Source organism: Myotis myotis, unplaced genomic scaffold (assembly GCF_014108235.1).
Source record: "Myotis myotis isolate mMyoMyo1 unplaced genomic scaffold, mMyoMyo1.p scaffold_m19_p_1, whole genome shotgun sequence".
NCBI lineage: Eukaryota > Metazoa > Chordata > Mammalia > Chiroptera > Vespertilionidae > Myotis > Myotis myotis.
In genome coordinates this window covers 174,519,258-174,542,734 of record NW_023416313.1, presented here as the reverse complement: position 1 = coordinate 174,542,734, position 23,477 = coordinate 174,519,258, and the positions used below count along the sequence as shown (strand labels likewise).

At 40.8% G+C, this 23,477-nt stretch overlaps 1 protein-coding gene across 12 annotated transcripts in view; it reads left to right on the top strand.

Moving 5' to 3' along the window:
* Nucleotides 1-23,477, top strand: part of ADAM10 (ADAM metallopeptidase domain 10) — a 167,818-nt gene that overhangs the window by 52,059 nt on the left and 92,282 nt on the right. For 11 of the 12 annotated variants that reach the window (XM_036302918.1, XM_036302951.1, XM_036302960.1 and 8 more), the window contains 2 exons: nucleotides 16,729-16,847; nucleotides 18,995-19,153. In XM_036302918.1, the coding sequence (XP_036158811.1) occupies nucleotides 16,729-16,847; nucleotides 18,995-19,153 (278 nt within the window). Of the gene's footprint in view, nucleotides 1-13,587; nucleotides 13,613-16,728; nucleotides 16,848-18,994; nucleotides 19,154-23,477 lie in introns of those variants that run through there. The other variant, XM_036302977.1, reaches the window with a different exon arrangement.

Here is a 23,477-nt window from a genome sequence, read left to right as displayed (position 1 = left end):
GTCTGGGTCCCCAGAGACTCGCCCGGAACTGGAGTTCAGAGCGGGAGCGTGTGTCTCCCTCCCGATTGAAAAAGACAACTGCGTCCTCAGTTGCCAGCCCTTTCTGCGTGCGCCTCCCTACCTCTGCACTTTACTTCCACATCTCCTCTGAGTCTCAGTGTGCTTTTCTCTTTCCTTCTAGTTGTAGAATTTCCACTCAGCCAGCCATCCTGTGGTTCTGGATGATGTCGGTTTTGTCTTTTATTTTTTTTTATTTATTTATTTTTTTTTTATATTTCAGTGCATGAACACTGTTTTATTAGCACTATACATATATATGTATATATATTAACATCTTTCTGAAGTCAGTGTATTTCCAACAAGTTTTATGTAGCAACGTATAAGGTGATGTAGTTCATTTAATACATGTTATGCTAACATGTAAATTAAAAACATTAATTAACTACAACCAATATAACACACACAGGTCAAACATTAATAGATTGTACTACCTGTTGTGCCCAGATTTCATGATTCCCAAGAACCCACAGGGAGCCAGCGAGTCCGATGCAAAAGCAAAGAGTCATTCATTTCAAACCTAGGTTTGGCTCCCCTGCCACACTCACCGATGCAACGGTAAGCTTCAGTGGCCGAGAGAGAGAGAACTCTGTGTGAAGAGAGGTTTTATAGGGGTTTGGGGTAAGGGGAGGAGAAAGGACTGTGGGCCCTGCTGATTGGCCAGGTGCGAGTACACAGGATGTGGTCATAGTGATGGCGTGCACTTCCCTTGACTATCTTCCGGGAAGAAGCTTGCTGAGCACATGGCCAAGTTAAGATGAAGGGCATAGCCCTTACCTGGGGGCAAGGTGGAGGGCGTAGCTCTTACCCTGGGGTAAGGTGGAGGGCGTAGCCCTTACCCTGGGGCAAGGTGGAGGGCGTACTCCTTGCCCTTTCATTCCCCCCTTGTCTTGGAACTTCCGGCTCAATCATGAGATGGACTGCATTTCTATTCCACCATTGCTAGAGGCCCATACTGGGCACACAGAACTATCAACTGAACTATCCCTATAAGCTTAACAAATGGCCCGGTGGAAGGGAAAGAAACCATTTTAGATTTAACAACTTCTATTGAAACAGGATTTTTCTTCTTAAAATTCCTCCATGGCTATCAAAAAGCCAAATCAAGATTAATTTATCTACTGTCCTGATGTTTGCATACACACAACAAGAATGGTAACTGACTACCTTTGCTGGAATTTCATGGTTGAATCTTAATGTGCCCCGTAGGGCCAGGAAGCCAAGCCATCCAGCTGCCATCAAGCCTGCCTGCAGTATCTGCTGAGTTAGGTGAATCCCTCACCTGTAGCAACTCCACCTGAGCCCACGCTCCAGGCTTTAAGGCCCATCTCAGTAGCCCTCCTACTTGTTGCGGCCCAGAGTGTGTGGGGTTCTGCAGGGATGCAGAGGCATCTTTACTGCTCCCCTTCTACTCTTACCAACCGCCAGTGATGGTAGGGCATCAGCCTGACGCTCCAGCGCCAGCCATCTTCAGGGCTCCCAAGCAGGATACCAGGCTTTCTTCGTGGCATTTTTACTGGCTTCAAGTCTTTAGAGCTCAGATAGGGCTCTTCGAAACATGATACTCCAGTCAAAGTTTTCCGTTAATAAAACCACTATTAGGAACCAGTCTTACTGAATCTATGCAAAGAAACATACTTATTTAGCATTGCCAGATTTCGGAGGAATTACATAAGGAGAAAAACATACTGATCTACTCTAAGATTTTCTGACTTTCCTTGCTAATTCCTTTTCATGGATTTAAAACAAAACAGTAACTGTTGGCATAAAACCTTCTTTCTATGCATAACCATGCCTCAGACCTTCTATTCTAAACAGGCTTTTTCCAGCTTTACTACCCCTGACATGGCATGGTGACTCAGGCCTGCAAGACAGTATTACAGGCTGCCAACTGTTAGCTGTCTCTCAAAAGAGACCAAAACCTGATGGGCACCCTTCCCTGCCCAGTTGGGCCCCTGCCCTCTTGGCAGCTAGGCACCCTTTACTTTTGGGGGTCACCCCACACAGCTCCCTTCCAGGACAGCCAACATACATTCAAACCTGCAAAAGAATCAAAGGTTAATATAACATATCAATACAATGAAACATAATATTGGCATCATGGCCACTTCAGGCAGCCAAATCTTCTGCTACTAAACATGTGATCCTATAAATTGTCCTTGTCTCTTTGGATCCATGTCCATGAAGATGCAGGCATTATTACACAGTATTGTGGGGGCTCCTGGTGACAGGAGTGATCCCAAGTCATGTTACCGGCATCAGGCAGGTCGAGCACGCCGTAGCTTGAGCTTGAGCGGGTTGCGTTGATCTCGATCGATGCTCCATTTGGTGATGAAGTCTTTCCGGATGGACCCAGGTCGCGACGCCGTCTACCTTGAGAGCGGTGGGGGTCGTCAGCACCACAGTGTAGGGACCCTTCCAACGTGGCTCTAGGATCTCCTGGTGGTGCCTTCTGACGTGGACCCAATCTCCTGGTCTGTGCTGATGAGGAGTTGGGGTTGGGCTGGTCTCATAGATGGTGCAGAGGCGCGGCCAAATGTCCTCGTGCGCCCTCTGGAGCCCTCTCAAGGAAAGAGATTGTTAAAGAAAAGCCACCCAGTCCTCGCCAGTCTCCGAGTCAGACAGATTCCTCCTCTCTTGGAGAACTTCTAAGTCCTGATGGCTTCTAGGTAACCCTGTTTATCAGTTACAGCAGCAACAGGTACCAAACCCTTTCAGTACATTTGACCAGCTTCATTCCCGCTCACCTTTACAGATTCTAAGGCCCATTGTCTTCCTTTAACCAGCAAGCCAAATGACACTGGCCTGTATTATTTAATTCAGCACAGGCAGGGGGAAGGACCCATGGAATCTCTGCCCTGAGGAACTGTGAGCCCCACCCTTAAATGTCCCAATCAGACTAGAAAAGCCACAAATACCTTTTAAACCTACCCCAGAATTCCAAAATCCCAACCCAGCACTGAATATCACATAGCAAATCAAAGTTCCCAGCAAACAAACAGACAGAGATGTTTACTAGTTAGGCGGGCTGATTCCACCTCTGACAGAGAGCAAGCGCTCTTGGGGCAAGCGTGTGACTTTTTTTCCCACAGACTTCCACACTTACATGAACAAATAATTATACCCAAGTAGACATACAAACATCAAATAAATATTTACACTTACACCCTTTCAGTGAACAAGTACCTTTACAGTCTTGGGATCTTGAGCAGATAACAGGAACACCGCCCAAGTCCCCTGATGGGGGCCTGACAGGAACAGATGTGGGGGCCTCCCTTTCCCACATCCCAGGACAGGATTCTTGACCTATGTCTCATCCAGATAGAAACGGTACTCATATTGAACAAGGAAATCAAGACTAAATAGACACGATAACTAGATACATTCCCCATTAAGAACTTTGAGGTACATGCCACATTTATACCACAAAATACCAACAAATCAGTTTCAGTTGTGTCGAGATACAGAACAAGTCCCTGAACAGAGGCAGTAGAAAACTGCTTAGGAATGCTTCTTTTCTACCTTTTTAAAAGATAGGCCAGATTCGAACCCTTAGCCAGTCCGAGCTTTGACTTCCCTCCGGAAGTCCCAGAGATGGTGAATACCATCTAGAAGCCATTCCTCCAGATACAGGACAAGTCCCTTAAGAGATTCTTGATAATCTACATCAGTAATCCATTCACACAATCCCCCAAAAGTTAAAGAGGAAGGAAAGAACCATTCAATGTCCTTCAAGAGGATTTCGGCGAAACAACAAAATCAACAGATTTAACACATTGGAAAACAAAGGCCAGAAGTACCCTCAGACGTTTCAGGGGTACCAAGGAAGGAGAAGTTAGGCCACGTCCAGCCCTTTTCACAATCCACCATCAGTGACCAGTCCCAGCTCACTGGTCTACCATCCATTTAACATTTCTTTTTCCTCCCATCATACCAAGGCCATGCTTTCCAGGTAGCTAGAACTTTTAAACCACAGTTTCTACCTGAAATAATTGTACTTTACTTTAGAAATTGGGTTACTGCTATCCTGGCATAGCTGCTAAATTTCAAAATGGTCACAATTTTCGTGCTGGGGAATTCAAGAAGCAAACCCATAACTATTAAGGCCAAAACAGTCTCGGGTTTTTATTCTGTACACAGCAAAAGGTCAAGTTCAGCTCAAAACTATGCGCACTCGTTTTTAAACTGGCCTTTTCCTTTACATGTGCACAGAAATCCTGGATGCATTTATGAATTTGTAAAAGCATTTCAATTCTCTATCTACAAGCCCTTTAAGAAATACAAGCTCTATTGTCGGCCCTTATAAAGCCAACTGCTCAAAACATTGGTCTATCATACCACTAAAATTATATTAAGACCATGATTGCTAATTTAGTATTAAATAAATCTGGGAGGCAGGCACACTTTCTGCCCCATCTGCATTTCCTTAGTAAAACTCCACCTTAAAACTCCACCCCTGAAATCCCATCCTGCCTCAGTGAGCAGACATTCCTTTTGTGATTGACTAAGTCAGAGGGAGGGGCCTGCTGTTCCAAGATGGCGGCCCACAGGGGCACAGCATGCCATGCGGCCAACATGGCAGCTGCCAAGTCAGGCAGCTCAACATTGTGGCGGTCTAAACTGTTCTCTGACAGAAAGGATGATTTCCTCATTCTCACAGTAAACAAGGGAAGAGCAAACCAAAACCCTTAAAAGATAGATGGCCAACATTATATTGCAGAACTTTTTAAAACCTTAGGTAGCAAATTAAATACACTAGCCCAAAACCCTATCCAAAAACGGACGGTGCGCACATTAGTTTTAAGCCAGCTTTTCTCCTAACACGTGCACAGAATTCCCAGACGCATTTACTTGGGGAGGGGGTGACCTGTTTCCACAGACCCTCACTCAGGCGGCCGCCCGACCGCCACACAAAGGAGGGGGGAGGGCAGTCCCCCTCCCTCCACACTCCCACACTTTCACCAGACATTCATTCAGACTTTAAACAATCCATTCAATTCCTAACAACTTCCCAACTCCTGAGGGAGCTCTAAAGCCTCCCCCAATCTCCTTGAAATGATCAATCACAATACCCAAAGGAGCAGTCTGAGTCCATCCCATAACATCCATCCAGTACAAACACAGAACACTAAACAGGGCCCGAAAATCCAGGCTTCCAACTCCATGGAAGCAACTAGACGTTGGCCTTACGCCAAACCGGCAGGAGCGACCTGCCTCGTCTCAAATCCGCGAGGGGCATATCCATCCCTCGTGAGGGGCATATCCATCCCTCCTGGGGTGAGGGGCATATCCATCCCTCCTGGGGAGCGGAACGTCTTCCAACTCTCCCCTGCCTGTGGTCGTTCACGGCGCGTCCGCCTAGACCCCTCAGGCAATTACAGATTCCAGAAACGAGCTCACACTGAACAGAACATACAACGACACACACATACCGCGGTCAGTCAGACTCTTCGGATCGGGGGTCCCTCGATGGTCTTGGGAATCCCAGACGAGCCCCCAAATGTTGTGCCCAGATTTCATGATTCCCAAGAACCCACAGGGAGCCAGCGAGTCCGATGCAAAAGCAAAGAGTCATTCATTTCAAACCTAGGTTTGGCTCCCCTGCCACACTCACCGATGCAACGGTAAGCTTCAGTGGCCGAGAGAGCGGTTTTGTCTTTTAGTTGTATTTTTGAAGTGGTTGTGGGAGGCAGCAAACTCTGGTGTTTACCTATGCCGCCATCCTGGTTTCTCCTCTAGTCCCTAAAGACAGGTATTTGATTAGGAATCCATCTCACCTCTTCTGTGGTGATTGACTATAAGGACCCAGTTATTTTTTGAGTATAGCTTGGCTAATTTTTCTCTAAATGTATGAAGTACAAACACATTTGCTCATAGTAAAGCTGTTCTGGCCATATACTTGACTCCCAAAATGTGTGTTTTTTTAAACTGACCTTTTTTATGAAATAATTTTTTTTTTAATTACAGTTTACATTCATAACTATTTTTAGTTCCAAAATGTCTTTATTTTTCTTTTTGACAAATAGTTTACTGTTACCTGTCAAACTTTGTTTTTCATCAATAGTGTTCATTACTGTGAGACCATCTACCTTTTTTCTTCCCTTCTATTGATATACATTAAATATCTGAATAAAGTCTCACTCTGCTGTTAAATCCTGTCATTGTTTCAGTGTTTTATATACAGTAGTTTTGCTTGCCAATTGTTTAGTTACATAGTTAATGTCAGAAAGTATTTACAGAAAGCTTTTTTCTCTCTCTAATAGATAAATGTACTTATTATGTAATCATGTATAATGCATGTAATCATGTTCTGTTATCACATCATTATGGCAGATTTTTTCCCTTTGGCTCTTCTGTATAGGAGAAAGCCTCACATTGATGATCTGCTTGTCTTCTTACACAGGATAAAGTTACTCATTTTAGCTTAAGTTTTACTTTTATTTTTCTTGTGTACTCTTGAGGATTTTTGTTTTTGTATTTTTGCTTGAGTTAATTTATCTACCTCAAGTCCATTTAGGTAGACCTGGAACTAATGTTTTTCAAACTGTTGAGCACTAGAATTTCTGTGGAGGATATTTCAGGTGCTGCTCATTGGAGTATACCTGGGCTGATTCTGCTCTTTCCCCTTCTGCCAACCTGTTATTCTTCCCCCAGTTTAACATTGGCTTCTTTAAGATTATTTAAAAGACTTTTCTGTTTCAAAAAGTGTACTAATGGAAGTAAACTAGGTATTTGGCTCAGCTATATTTGACACTAATATTGGCAACTTGTCTTAAAATAATTTGGATGTGAGTTTCTCTCAAGCAGCTTTATTAAGAGGAGGTGAAGGAAATGGGCATCTAGAGATGTCAGGAATACCCTATTAAGTTCAGTTTTTTTCTAGGAATCACTATTTCACCTGCCATAGACCTGTTCCATTTAGACAGGATAAGATAGACTTCTGTTCATGCAGACAGTCTTGGTGTCTGGGACTGCTGGATTACACTCACATACTTTGAAGCATGGTTTTTGCTCTTAGGTTTCTTCCCTTTGTTACCAAGCTACTTCCATCAGTTGGCCTTGGTCTTAATATGACTTCAGTTTGAGGTATGCACCCTTAAGCCATTGCTCTGTTTTCTTCTGAGAATCACAGCCATACCATCTTTAGCCAAAATAACAATCATATAGGGAAAGGCAACTTTTTACTCTCTATTCTTATTGTTCTAGTGTATAGAAAGGTGCCTTTTTACATAAAGATGTATTAAGTACATGACCTTTCAGAAACTTATAGAATCTCATCCTAGCATAATTCATTTTCTTCTGCACCAAAAGTGGTTCTGGTACCTCTATTATTTGTTTTCCTGAGATGTAGAGTGCTTTTCTAAAGCTTAAGAAAGGAAAGCAGCTATTTTCACCACCTGGTACAAGTGCATCTTTATATCACTGAGGCTGGAAAATTGGAATCTGGTGTATTTTTTCAAATTGCTGTCATTTGTTAACTGATTGTGTCCTCCTATAATCACTCTATTCTTTATAACTTTACTACAGTTCTACTGAGGAAAAAAAGGAATTATAATAGAACTACTATAATCAAGATAAGAGATGAATATTATTGATCCTTAGAATCAATATAATGGTTAAAGCTATAGGTAGAAAAACATTTCCAGTGCAAATAGTGTTCTTTATATAGGAAATCTAAAGCTTAATGACAGTACAGTATATTGTAATAATAAAAAGAATGAAATCTGCTGAATGAAACAGTGAAATGGAACAGAGTTTAGCCTCCTAAAAGTGGATCAGGCATTAATAACCAAAGAGAATTTCTTTCCTTTTTTTTGTTAATCCTCACCCGAGGATATTTTTTTTCCATTGATTTTTAGAGATAGTGGAAAGGATGGATGGAGGGAGAAAGAAAGGAAGGGAGAGAAAGAAAGAGTGAGAGAGATATCAATGTGACAGAGACATATCGATTGGTTGCTTCCCACACCCACCTCAAGTGGGGCCAGAGATCACACCTGCAACCCAGGTATATGTCTTTGACCAGGAATCAAATCTGAGACCCTTTGGTGAGTGGGCTGATGCTCTAACCACTGGGAACACCAGCCAGGGTTCAAATAGAATTTCTTTTCTTTTTTTTTCTTTTTTTTAAAATATATTTTATTGATTTTTTACAGAGAGGAAGGGAGAGCGATAGAGAGTTAGAAACAATGATGAGAGAGAAACGTTGATCAGCTGCCTCCTACACATCTCCCACTGGGGATATGCCCGCAACCCAGGTACATGCCTTTGACCGGAATTGAACCTGGGACCCTTCAGTCCGCAGGCCGACGCTCTATCCACTGAGCCAAACCGGTTTTGGCTCAAATAGAATTTCTTATGGTGGTATTGCAAAGAACAATTTTCAGTGAAAGTCACATAAGGTTAAATTTTTGTTTCTTTTTTTTTTCTTTATTGATTAAGGTATTACACATGTGTCCTTATCTCCCCATTACTCCCCCACCCCCTCCCACTCATGTCCTCACCCCCCTGGTGTCTATGTCCATTGGTTAGGCTTATATGCATGCATACAAGTCTTGGTTGATCTCTCCCCCTTCCCCCCACCAAATTTTTGTTTCTGAATCTTACTTGCATTTGTGTAGATTTTAAAAGGTAATTTGTTGGTAGAGACTGATAATATTACATTAAAGCTACTACAACACTCAGCATTTGTGGCATGATAGAAAGAATAATATGCAGCAATAACCCAGTACTGCGGTTCTATTCCTAATTTTAGTCTTGTGACCTTGAGTCATACCCTTTGATAAAATTATGCATCATGCCTTTTTCGCAATGTTACTTTGAGGATGAAATGTAATAATATATGTAAAAATGCTATAACATAAAAATTCATAAACCTATATAAATTTATATATAATTTCATCATCCTATATAATAAAAGGCCAATATGGTAATTGTCTAAACGGCGGAACTACTGGTCGCTATGATGCGCACCGACCACCAGGGGGCCGATTCTCAACGCAGGAGGAGTGCGCCAGAAGCCAGGTTTACGGCTGGTTAGCACAGCGGCAGTGGCAGGAGCTTCGCCTGCCTCCGTAGCAGTGCTAAGGATGTCCGGCTGGGCCTAAGCCATCAGTCAGACATCCCCCGAGGGCTCCCAGACTGTGAGAGGGCGCAGCCCAGGCTGAGGGCATCTCCCCCCCCCCCCCCGCAGTGCATGAATCTTGTGCACTGGGCCTCTAGTTCTCAGTATAATACCACTATCTTAACCAAATCTCTTTGAATTTTTACCACTAAGAAAGGTATCGCTAGCAACATAATTTTATTTCATACTCCATCGTTTTGGAATACAGTGATTTAAAAAATGTGTTTATTTCTATTGTGGTAAAAATAACTTGTAACTTACTATTTTAACCCTTTTTCAGTGTACAATTTATTGACATTAAGTACATTCTCAGTGTTGTATAACTATCTCCACTATTCATTTCTAGAGTTTTTTCATGATCCCAAACAGAAACTATATATACCCATTAAATAGGAACTCCCCATCCTGCCCTTCTACCAGTCCCTGATAACCTCTGTTCTACTTTCCATCTTTATGAATTTGCCTAGTCTAAGTACCTCATATAAGTGGAATCATACAATATTTGTCCTTTTATGTTAGACTTACTTAGTAATATTTTAAAGCTTCATTCATGTTGTAGCATGAATCATAATTTTGTTCCTTTTTAAGCTGAATAATCCATTGTATGTGTTTACCACATACTAGTATATAGGTTTTTATCCATCTGTTGATGGACATTTGGGTTGTTTCCATCTTTTGGCTATTATGAATAATATTGCTATAAATATTGGTGTACAGGTATCGCCTTGGGTCCCTGATTTCAGTTTCTTTTGGTATATACCTAGAATAAGAATTGCTCGATCATATGGTAATTCTGTGTTTAACTTTCTGAGGAACCACCAAACTGTTTTCTCAGAATACAATGTGTTTTTTTTTAAAATCTTTATTGTTGAAAGTATTACATATGTCCCTTTTGTCCCCCCCATTGGCCCCTTATAACATGCCCCTGCCCCCTGCCCCAGGCCTTCACCACCCTATTGTTTGTGTCCATGGGTTATGCATATATGCATACAAGTTCTTTGATTGATCTCTTTCCACCCACCCAACCTCCCCTGTCTTCACTCTGAGGTTTGACAGTCTGTTGCATGCTTCTATGTCTCTGGATCTATTTTGTTCATCAGTTTATTTTTGTTCATTAGATTCCACATATGAGTGAGATCATGTGATACTTATCTTTTTTCTGACTGGCTTATTTCGCTTACATAATACTCTCTAGGTCCATCCATGCTGTTGCAAATGGTAAGAGTTCTCTCTTTTTTACAGTTGTGTAGTATTCCATTGTGTAATTGTACCACAGTTCTTTAATCCACTTGTCTACTGATGGGCACTTGGGCTATTTCCAGATCTTAGCTATTGTAAATTGTGCTGCTATGAACATAGGGGTGCATACATTCTTTCTGATTGGTGCTTTGGTTTTCTTAGGATATACTCCTAGAAGTGGGATCACTGGGTCAAATGGCAGTTCCATATTTAAAATTTTTGAGGAACCTCCATACTGTTTTCCATAATGGTTGCACCAGTCTTCATTCCTACCAGCAATGTATTAGGGTTCCTTTTTCTCCACATCCTCATCAGCACTTGTCATTTGTTGATTTGTTGATGGTAGCCATTCTGACAGGTGTGAGGTGATAACCTCATTGTCGTTTTAATTTGCATCTCTCTGATGATCAGTGACTTTGAGCATTTTTTTCATGTCTCTTGGCCATATGTATGTCCTCTTTGGAGAACTGTCTGTTTAGGTCCTTTGCCCATTTTTTAATTGGATTGTCTTCCTTTTGTTAAGTTGTATGAGTTTCCTATATATTTTTGAGATTAACCCTTTATCGCATGTATCATTGGTAAATGTGTTTGCCTATGCATTGGGCTCTGTTGTTATTTTGTTGATAGTTTCTTTTGTTGTGCAGAAGCTTTTCATTTTGATTTAGTAGTTTCTTTTGTTGTGCAGAAGCTTTTCATTTTGATTTAGTCCCATTTGTTTATGTTCTCCTTAGTTTCCATTGTTTTCTCCTTAGGAGATGTATCAGTAAACATATTGTTATGAGAGATGTCTGAGATTTTGCTGCCTATGGTTTCTTCTAAGATTTTTATGGTTTCACGTCTTACATGTAAGTCTTTTATCCATTTTGAGTTTATTCTTGTGTATGGTGTAAGTTGGTGGTCTAGTTTCATTTTTTGCATCTATCTGTCCAATTTTCCCATCACCATTTATTGAGGAGACTATCTTTACACCATTCATTGTATGTGTTGCCTCCTTTGTCCAATATTGAGTGTAATGGCTTGGCTGAATTTCTGGGTTCCCTGTTTTGTTCCATTGATCTATATTCCTGTTCTTTTGCCAGTACTAGGCTGTTTTGAGTACAGTGGCTTTGTAGTATTACTTGATATCTGGTATTGTAATTCCTCCAACTCTGTTCTTCTTTCTCAAGATTGCTGCGGCTTTTTGGGGTCTTTTTTGGTTCCATATAAATTTTTGGAGTGTTTATTCTAGGGACTGGTTGTTATAAGGCAGTGTTCACTGCAGTTTTTATGATCTTTGGGCCAAAAGTTTAAACAATTAAAGAATCAGGTTATGTTTTCAGACTTTTTATTTAAGGCTTGTTGAGAAAGAGGGAAGGCAGAATGTTGTTAGCTAGCTATTATTATTTTATAATATGTTATGCAATAGGAATATTGAAAAAATAACATGTAGATATTAAAATGGTATGAAGATATGAACTATCAAATGGATAGTATTAGAATCAAAATTATGGAATTAGAATCTAGTGGCTTAGTTAATAGAATTCATAGATTATTAACATAGCTTTTCTTATCTAGTTCATAGATTGTGACAGACTTAATTCATTCTGGCTTTTTTCTACCATTTACCCACTTTCTAGGCTCAGTCCTGTTTCATTCACTCATGTGTTGATACATGTTTTAGATGCAAATTTATTTTGATACTAGAGGCCCGGTGCATGAAATTGTGCACAGGGGCGGGGAGGTCCCTCAGCCTGGTCTGCATCCTCTCCAATTTGGGACCCCTCAGGGGATGTCTTACTGCCTCTCAAAATCCGGGACCGCTGGCTCCTAACCACTCGCCTGCTTGCTTGCCTGCCTGCCTGCCTGATCACCCTTAACCCCTCTGCCTGCCTGTTTGATTGCCCTCAACCACCTCTGCCTGCCTGATTGCCCCTAACTGCTCCCCTACTGGCCTGGTTGCCCCTAACTGTTCCCCTGCTGGCCTGATTGCCCCTAACCACCACTGCCTCACCCTGTACCCAGGACCTAGGATTCCCTCCTTCTGGCCAGCCGCAGGCACCCAGGACCCGGGCCGGCTTCGCCTGGGCTGGCCGCAGCTGCAGGTGCCCGGGACCATGGGGCGGGTGGCTTGTTCCTCTCCTGAGCCGCAGCCCCAGCTGCTGCCGCCTGGGACTGCGGGGTGTGTGGCTTATCCCTCTCCCAGGCTGCAGCCTGGCTGGTCCCCATTCCTTTCTTGAAAGCTCATTTGTGCCTGGCTGGTCCCCATTCCTCTCTCCCCAGTGTTGAGTGTCTGAGTAGTTACTGCATGATGGCGTGAGGGCATGACAACTATTTGCATATTAGCTCTTATATAGGATATTTAATAAAAAAAGTTCATTTTGGAGGTATGATGAATTTATCTATTTATTTATCTTATTTGTTACTTGGATCATTGAGACCTGATTTTATATATGATTTTAATCTAATTTAACTCAATACTAAGTGTAATGTTCTGTAAATACGAAACAGTTTTCTTCTCATGAAATCAATATCAGGGTTGGAAGGTGCCTATCTCAAGTGTTCTTAAATTCTCTTTGTTATAACTTTGCTCTGGGTTGCTATCTGCTTAGACACTTTAAGTGATGTAAAACTATTTTGGGAGAGGGTAGGTTGTATAGCACAGATTGTTCTTATATTGCACTTAAATGTCTTTCTGAAACTTTTACCATCCTCCTTTTTTGCCATATAGAATATTAATACTCTTGCTTGTAATGATTTTAGGATACAACAATTTTTTGGAATATCAATCCTGAATGATAAATATATTAAGCCCTTGGACAGTTAGTCTGTTTAACAAAAATGCTCTTTTAGTGGTAGTATTTATTTAGTAAGTTAAAAGTATATAAAATGATAAATTAATGATTTTAAAAATACTGTGAACCTTTGAAAAATAATGTATTTATACTCACATATATGATCAAGAATTTTCTATAGTTGGTAGAAGTAATTTTATGAAAAGATAGAATGTACCACAAGAATTCAGGCAGGATTCCTATTTGTTCAGGATAAACTATTTTTAAATTAGTGAAGTTTCCATTTAGATCTGTTTGACTTTGTTAATTACTTGCTCAAATAGATTGTAATGTTAAGGCTCTGAGGATGCCTTTCTTAGAGTCTTTGTCACAGCTCCTGGGAAGCCCTAGCAATATTTTGGTGAGAGTTTTGGACAAGTGGAATGTGAGTACATCCTCAGAATAAAAGAATGCCAAGATTGATATGAAATTAGGGAAAATATAAAATAGACATTGTTGAAAAAGGAACACACTTTCTGAACCGAACAAGTATGTCCTGTTGACCTCTATTCACTTGAAAAATTAGTTGTTTTTTTGTTTTGTTTAAAATCAACTTTATTGAAGTATCTATATACTAGAGGCCCAGTGCATGAAATTTGTGCACGGGTAGGGTCCCTAGTGGCTGCTCGCTTCCGGCCGGGGTCTCCTTTCCCTGGCTGCCAGCTGCCAGCCGGGGCCTTCCTAAATTGCATGCTGCCCCCTGGTGATCAATGCACGTCATAGTGAGCGATTAAACTCCCAGTTGGTTGAACTCCTGGGGGGACACTTTGAATATTAGGCTTTTATATATATACTAGAGGCCTGGTGCACAAAATTTGTGCACTGGTAGGGTTCCTAGCGGCTGCCAGCTGGGTACTCCCTCCCTTGCCCGGCTGCCTGCTGCTGCCTGCCGCCACTGCTGCCGCTGCCACTGCTGCTGCTGCTGCTGCTGTTACCACCACCGGCTGGGGCCTCCCTCCCTTCCCCCGGCCGCCTGCCAGTGCCAGGGCTTCCCTCCCTTCCCCGGGCCACCTGCCGCCACCACTGGCCAGGGCCTCCCTCCCTTTCCCTGGCCACCTGCCAGCACCACCAGCTGGACCCTCCCTCCTTTCCCCCAGCCGGCCTGTCCCCTGGTCGAACTCCCAGAGGAACCCCGGTTGAGGGGACAATTTGCCTACTATGCTTTTATTATATAGGATAGATATAAAAGCGTAATATGCAAATTGACTGGATGGCGGAATGACCAGTCGCTATGATGTGCACTGACCACCAGGGGGAGACGCTCAATGCAGGCGCTGTCCCCAGCCCGCAGACCCCGATTGCCTGATTGGGGCCTGCTGGCCAACCTCTTGGTCTCTCCTCTGGCTGTCAGGCTTCGATTGCCCGTTGGGGAATGGGGACCTGGGGGTGGGTGGCAGCAGACATGGGCAGTGCCAGGCCAAGGCGGGTGCAAGTGAGTGGGCCCCCGATTGCCCTGCCAGTTCCCCTACACACAGAGGGTGACCGGTGGTGGGGAATGAGGCCGGCCAGTGGCAGGAACGGCCAACCTCTTGGTTCTTCCCCCCAGCTGGCAGGCTCTGATTGCCTGTTGGGAAACGGAACCAGGGTTGGGTGGCGGCAGACATGAACGGCGCCAGCCTGAGATGGGTGCGATGAGTGGGATCCCGGTCACCCCGAGGGTCACTCCACACACAGAGGGCAACCAGCATTGGTGGCAGGGGGTTAGGGCTGGCTGCCAGCAGCTGGGGAAGATGGGCCCTGATCGCAGGCCATGCCTAGGGACTCAACCTGTGCACAAATTTTGTGCGCCGGGCCTCTAGTCCTCTATAATAAAAGGCTAATATGCAAACCGACAGAACGGCAGAATGATTGGTCACTATGATGCGCACTGACCACAAGTGGGCAGATGCTCAACGCAGGAGCTGCCCCCTGGTTGTCAGTGCGTTCCTACAGAGGGAGCGCTGCTCAGCCAGAAGCCCTGAGCCAGGGTCACGGCGAGCGCAGTGGTGGTGGTGGCGGGAGCCTCTCCCGCCTCTTTGGCAGTGCTAAGCCATCAGTCGGACATCCCCCGAGGTTCTCCCAGACTGTGAGAGGGCGCAGGCTGGGCTGAGGGCCCCTCCCCCCGAAGTGCACAGTTTTCATGCACTGGGCCTCTAGTTATTTATATAAAATAAAATACACTCATTTTAAGTGTGTTGTTGATAAATCTATACACTTTTGTAACCACCATTCAAATCAACATACAGAAATTTCCATTGTAGCAATAAGTTCCTTCATACTTTGCTCTTCTTATCTCTTTACTTGTTGATAGACATTTAGGTTTTTTTTCCAATTTGGGGTTATTTTGAATAAAGCTGCTATGGACATTTGTGTCCAGTTATTTGGACATATGTTTATGTTTTCATTTCTTTTAGAGTGGGATTTTGAATCATAGGATTTTTGTATATTTAACTTTATTAAAAAATCTCCAGTTTTCCTAAGTAATTGTACCACTTTGTACATTCAACAGCAATGTATGAGAGTTCCAGTACTTCACATCCTGTTAATATTTGGAGGTTGGCTAATTGAAAACTGGGTCAGGGTCATTGATAGAAATTGTGTTATGTGTAGACTTTTATAGAAATTATAACAGATACTTGATATACTTTAAAAGTTTAGTAATGATAGCTCATTTTGTACCATTTATTGTACATCTCCTATGTGCCAGAAAGTGTGTTAATGATTTTACATACATTATAATCTATAATCCTTAAAACAATTCCGTAAGATAGAATATATTATCTTTATTTCACAGATAGGAGTTCTGGACTACTAATATTAGGCTTAAGATTTGATTTTAAGTTTGCTTCGAAACCCTAGTTTCTTTACTTAATTTCACTTCAACATTTTGGTCCTACCCTCTCTTTTATAGAACTAGAATGAGTATGATTTCAATTAATACCATGGTCTTTTAGGGTTTCCAAATTTAATTGAGGGAGATCCAAAGATAGTTATGAGTTAGAAGCACCCAGGGAAAAATAAAGGATTGAAATGTTGTGTGTATGTGTGTTTTCAAACGAAAGAGCATGTATCTCTCAGATGTTAAGTATCTAATATAGATGCCATTTTCCCATGTATTATCTTAATTTGAGTTGTGAAAAGAAGGGGAAAATGTCAAAGCTTCAGAATTACTATGGAGGGAAGATAGGTAGTGGTACTAGTGTGTTTATTATTTCCAAGCTAAGTAGTTGTTCTTGGAATGATCTTGTTTTACCATGTAGGAATCAGCCCATTGGCATTTATTTTTAAATATATTTTAGACAATTACTATTTAATTTTCTATAGCTAGAGTTGTGTCACAGCTACTAGATTGAATTTTAGAGCAGAATTTTTGTATGAAAGGTTTGGTCAATATATTTCTCAATATATAGACAAATTGAGTGAAACAGTCCACATTTTGCAGATTTTTCTATTTAACAAAATAATTGTTTAACATTTGGAACCTTTAAATTTCATTTTTCCTTTTTCCATCTCATTTTGCAGACATTTCAACTTACGAATGAAGAGGGACACTTCCCTTTTTAGTGATGAATTTAAAGTAGAAACATCAAATAAAGTACTGGATTATGATACCTCTCATATTTACACTGGACATATTTATGGTAAGTTGAATCTTTAAGAACACTTTCTTTAAATTTTTTCTACACAAAGAAATATTTCAGAAAAGAAGGGATAAATTCTGAGGTGGTTTGAATATATATCAGGAAGGGTATATTTGTCTTTGAAGAATGAAGTAATCCTTGGATCTATCTTTGCATGTTTGTTTAATGTTGAATTATGCTGAGTCTGGCTTCTGAAAGTTTTGAATTTTTGACTCTCTCAATACCTCCAAACTTAGATTTAAAAATTTTTTTAATGACTTCTATAATTTTTTGATCATCCAAACAAGAAATTAGCAGTAACTTTGCTATGTTTTATAACAAGAGGAAAAATCTAAAAGGAAACTGTAAAGATCATCTTAACCAAAAATAATGTGACAGTCATTGATAGGAAAATCCTCCTAAGGCCTTCCTCTTTACAATGTATTTGCTTTTGTTTACAATTCTAACAAATATCTCCTACTACATAGACCAGATTATAAAGGTATTGGAGGGGTGGGGAACACACACATTGTTTTATTTTATTTTTTGACACGCACATCTAACCCAATAGAAAGTTACACTTGACAGCTTAGTAGTTTGGGAAGAACACAATAATTATAGAAGTCATAAAAAAGCTTAAAAAGTCAGTCTTTTGGAGGTATTAGAGAAAGGCAAAATATCATTGTGTTGTAACTTTGTACATTAATAAATACTCAAGGTGGTCTTCAGTTTTTAAAACAAAGTTAACTAAAAGTTAAATTTTTTTTCTATATATTAGATTTCCAATCAATATTATAACATGAAAAATCAAGTGCTTAAAAAAGTGTTTTTTATTTTTTCATTATGCCAGATACATGAGGCATTTCTATGCTTAAAGTTTCTTACTTTTAGAAAAAACCTTAACTATTTAATAAAAATATTTTTGTATTCTTACTATTTTTTTAAAGTATTTGTTTTTCAGAGAGGAATGGAGAGGGAGAGAGAGAAACATCAATGATGGGGAATCATTGATAGGCTGCCTCCTGCACGCCCCCTACCCAGGCACGTGCCCCGACTTGGTATTGAACCAGCAACCTTTTGGCACAAAGCATGATGCTCAAACAACTGAGCCACATAGGCCAGGGCTAGGTTTTTAATGTTAGAATACAATTTTCTATTATTTTTATTATTATTTATCTTTCTGGACAAGTAACTTACAGTCTCTGCTTTTTTTGGCTAGGCAGTGGTCAAGAAAAGTATGACAGCTTACAGATAAAAACCATGCCATTTAAAATATCAGTGTCTTGGGCTCTTACCTTCAGTTCATGATTATTTCAGAGGTCAACTAATTGATTTTAATCTATAACTTAGAAATTGTAGAAAGCCTGACTTTTGTTTTAATGAGAAAATTTTAAGTAAATTCAACTTTTAAAGCCCCCTCCTTCTACCTTCTATTTCTTCAAATATTTGATGGTTAGTGCTCATCTTTGTGACTATATTAAGAACCAAAAATACCTTTTTTTCTGTTTTGTTCTTTCACTAGGGAAGTATAATTGATGGGACAGAATTATAAATCTTTGTCCAGTATCATAAAAGAAATTGTTGGCATACTTCTGTTCAGATTGCTTTTGAAATATTTGACACTATCTTATTTAAGAAACATATTTATAAAACCTAAAGGTGGTAAGGAAGCCACATGGCTCATGCAGAATATATCAGATTGGAAAAGAGCTTTTTTTCTTATAGTAATTAGAGCCAAATTTCAAAAGAAACTTTAATATCTTTATTTTGAAAGTGTTTATTTTGTCAGTGGGTCTATTTAAGTTAATTTAATAATTATTCATTGATTAACTACTACTGCATACATGCCAGGCACTGTGCTAGGTGCTGGGAATTTGTCAATAAGACAGATGTTTTATTTCATTGTTGTTCCTAATAATTGTGTACATTTTAATAAATACTAGTTGCTATTCACATCTCAAACTCAGTTTGATATATTTTATTTTAAAATTCATTTTCCCAGTGAATATATATATATATATATATATGAATAGCTTTTTTAAAAAAAATGAATTTAGGCAAATTATTCTAAAGATTTAGAATAATCTGTGTCCTACTCATTTAGAATAGTCTGTGTCCTACATTCTAGGCAAATTAAATTTTCAAGAGTTTGTTGCTTTCATTAATAGGTGAAGAAGGAAGTTTTAGCCATGGGTCTGTTATTGATGGAAGATTTGAAGGATTCATCCAGACTCATGGTGGAACATTTTATGTTGAGCCAGCAGAGAGATATATTAAAGACAGAACTCTACCTTTTCACTCTGTCATTTATCATGAAGATGATATTAGTAAGTACTTAATTTTTATCAAGTAGCCTTTTGCAAAAAGACATTTAAATAAAGCTATGTGGAGACAAGTGAAGCTTGAGCTGTTTTCTTTCCTTAGCTTATTAATCAGACTAGAAAATAGTTCACAACCAAAGTTTCAATTTAATGAATAACAGATCTATAGTACAGTGATGCAATTTCCTTACCAATCCATGCTAGTCCTACTTTGTTGATATGATGCAATCACTTCTATTTGAACTGTAAGTTAACCAATTTTGATTGAACTGGAAATCCTATATTCTGATACCAGCTCGTCATTTAATGCTATAATGCCTTTGTGTCTGTGTCCTACTCAAGCATCATTAGCTTCTTATGTAAATTTCAGTGTGGATATTTGTAGTGATTAAGAAATGTTTTAGGTATTTTTTAAAATTTCTAAGTTGAGATTTTCTTTTTGGAATCTTGAAATAATGATTTCAGTTTGGTAAGATTCCAGATATATCATTATGGATTTTGTCCTCTACCATGGTCTTTTATATGATGGTGATTTGTTGGGAAAGTTCTTTTTCTGTGTTTTAAGAGTAGAAAATGTATTTAAACTTCATCTTTTAATTTCCACCATTGTCTATGAATTCATAGTCATCTAATCATGAGAATACTTTAATGAAATACCACAGAAATTCATTCCTCTGATTATATGCCTCTTGAATAATCATATTTTATTTTTGACTGTAATTTGATTAGTCTCTCAATTTTTGGTGGTTTTTAAAATTTGGCAGCTTCCTTCTAGTTTCATTTTCCTTTCTATAGTCAGGAATTTATTGTCAATAATAATATTCTCATTCTCATTCCTAGTAATGTACTGGAAAGCCTTAACCATTTTGACTTTTTGTTCCATCAGCTATTCTTGCTTTTTTTCTGATCCTCTATTACTACAGAAAATAGCATAATTATTTTAGATGGGATACATTTATGATTTTAGCTGCTTGCTAAATCTCAAATTTATTAATGCTATTTACCCACATTTTTTTAAAAAATTAAATCTTTATTGTTCAGATTATTACAGTTGTTCCTCTTCCCCCTCCCCTCTCCCATAGCTCCCCTCGAACCGGTTCCCACCCCACCCTCTGCCCTTACCCCCCCACCCCACTGTCCTCATCCATAGGTGTACAATTTTTGTCCAGTCTCTTCCCGCGCCTCCCACACCCTTCTCCCCACCCCCCCCCGAGAATAGTCAGTCCACTCCCTTTCTATGCCCCTGATTCTATTATATTCACCAGTTTATTCTGTTCATCAGATTATTTATTCACTTGATTTTTAGATTCACTTGTTGATAGATGTGTATTTGTTGTTCATAATTTTTATCTTTACCTTTTTCTTCTTCTTCCTCTTCTTAAAGGATACCTTTCAGCATTTCATATAATACTGATTTGGTGGTGATGAACTCCTTTAGCTTTCTCTTATCTGTGAAGCTCTTTATCTGACCTTCAATTCTGAATGATAGCTTTGCTGGGTAAAGTAATCTTGGTTGTAGATTCTTGCTATTCATCACTTTGAATATTTCTTGCCACTCCCTTCTGGCCTGCATTGTTTTTGTTGAGAAATCAGCTGACAGTCGTATGGGTACTCCCTTGTAGGTAACTGACTGTTTTTCTCTTGCTGCTTTTAAGATTCTCTCTTTGTCTTTTGCTCTTGGCATTTTAATTATGATGTGTCCTGGTGTGGTCCTCTTTGGATTCCTTTTGTTTGGGGTTCCCTGCACTTCCTGGACTTGTAAGTCTATTTCTTTCAGCAGGTAGGGGAAGTTTTCTGTCATTATTTCTTCAGATAGGTTTTCAATATCTTGCTCTTTCTCTTCTTCTGGCACCCCTATAATTCGGATGTTGGTATGCTTGAAGTTGTCCCAGGGGCTCCTTACACTGTCTTCATATTTGTGGATTCTTTTTTCTTTTTGTTTTTCCGGTTGGGTGATTTTTGCTTCTTCGTATTTCAAATCTTTGACTTGATTCTTGCGATCCTCTAGTCTGCTGTTGGAATTCTGTATAATATCCTTTATTTCAGTCAGTGTATGCTTAATTTCTAGTTGGTCCTTTTTCATATCCTCGAGGGTCTCACTAGATTTATGGAGGGTCTCACTAAATTCATCGGTGGTTTCTAGAAGATTCTTGAGTAACCTTATAACCGTGGTTTTGAACTCTATATCTAGTAGTTTGCTTTCCTCCATTTCTATTATTTGTGACCTCTTTCTTTGTCTCCCCATTTTTTATGCTTCCCTGTGTTGATAGAGTGGCTTTCTATGCTAGGTGTCCTATAGGGCCCAGTAGCTCAGCCTCCCCAATTACCTGAGGTGGACACTCTTGGTGCACCCCTTTGTGGGCTGTGTGCACAGTCTTGTTGTAGTTAAACCTTGATTGTTGTAGGTATCACTGGGAAGAATTGACCTCCAGGCCATTTGGCTGTGAGAATGAGCTGTGTCTATGGTGGGAGAACTTTTGTGCTGGAGACACCCTTCTGGGGCAAGACTTGCTTCAGTTGGGGCTTTGGTGCTCACTGAGTCTGCCCCCTGAGTGTGTCCCTTATGGATCTGAGGAGTTGTAATGTTGATGGTCCCACTCTGACCACTGGGTACACTTGCACTTGGATCTCTAAGGAGGTGCTAATTTAGCCTCTGCCTGAGGCTACCCAGCAGGAGCTACGGAGAGATCTGCAGATTCCTCCTCTTGTTTGGGGTTTGGAGGTCCCCAGATTAGGGCCAGCTGTGAAGTAGTGCGAGCTGCTGTGGGGCCTTGGGCCTTCTTTTGGATGTTCTGGGTCTCTCTGACCCAGCTGTAGTTTGTTAGGTAATTTTAGATCTCAAAGGGCCAGGTCATTCATATGCAAAAGCTAGCAGCTTGGATGGGGCGGGGTCTCAGAGAATGAACAGGGCAGAGCAAACAGCTATGGCTGATCCTCAGCCCTGCCCTAAGAGGTTCCGGGCTCAGTGTTCCATCTCAGTGTCCCGTGCTAATTGCTGCAAGCACCTCTGAGAGAAATCCGCCCTCGAGTTCCGACTGATGCCGGACAGTCCAGTTTCTCCCCGTATGAGTCTGGGTCCCCAGAGACTCGCCCGGAACTGGAGTTCAGAGCCATCGGGAGCTTGTGACTTTCTCCTGATTGAAAAAGACACCGGCGTCCTCCATTGCCAACCCTTGCTGTGTGCGCCTCCGTACCTCTGCACTTTACTTCCACACCTCTTCTGAGTCTCAGGGTGCTTTTCTCTTTCCTTCTCGTTGTAGAATTTCCACTCAGCCAGCCTTCCTGTAGTTCTGGATGATGTTCGTTTTGTCTTTTAATTGTGTTTTTGAATTGGTTCTGCGAGGCAGCAATTTCAGGTGTTTACCTATGCCACCATCTTGGTTTCTCCTTACCCACATTTTTTTTTAATCCTCACCCAAGGATATGCTTCTTTTAAAACAATATTTTAAAAATTGATTTCAGAGATGAAGAGAGAGGGAGAGCGAGATAGAAACATCAATGATGAGAACGAATCATTGATTGGGTGCCTCCTGGGGCCTGCTGGGAATTGAGCCTGCAACCCAGGCATGTACCCTTGACTGAAATTAATCCTGGACCCTTCAGTCTGCAGGCCGACGCTTTATCCACTGAGCCAAACTGGCTAGGGCCAAGGATATGTTTTTTAATTGATTTTAGAGAGCGAGGAAGGTAGAGGGAATGAGAAACACTGATCTGAGAGAGAAACATCAATTGGGTACCCTCGCTCCCCCCCCCACCCCCCCACCACACACACACACACACACACACACACACACACACACACACACACACACAATACATGTCCTGGAAGCAAACCCAGGACTCTTCAGTGCATGGGACAATGCTCCCACCAATTGAGCCACACCTGTCTGGGCTTATTTACCCATATTTTTACTCATCTTTATTTGATTTCCTTTCCAACTTCCTCTCCTGATATTTCAAACTCTCCTTGATCTCTAAGCTGTAGTCCTCCTTCACAAATTGGATTATGAATTCCTTTATTTCTGCCAACAGAATTATTACTATTTGATTTGTATGTTACTTTGTAATTTTCTTAGTAATTTAATCTTTTTTCTTTTTTTTTTAATCCTCACCCGAGGATATTTTTTCATTGATTTCAGAGAGAGTGGAATAGAGAGGGAAAGACAGAGAGAAATATTGATGTGAGAGAAACACATCGATTGGTTGCCTCCTGCATGAGCCCTGACCAGGGCCTGGGCTGGGAAGGAGCCTGTAACTGAGGTGTACGTGCCCTTGACCGGAATTGAACCCGGGACCCTTCGGTCTGAAGGCCGATGCCCTAGTAATTTAA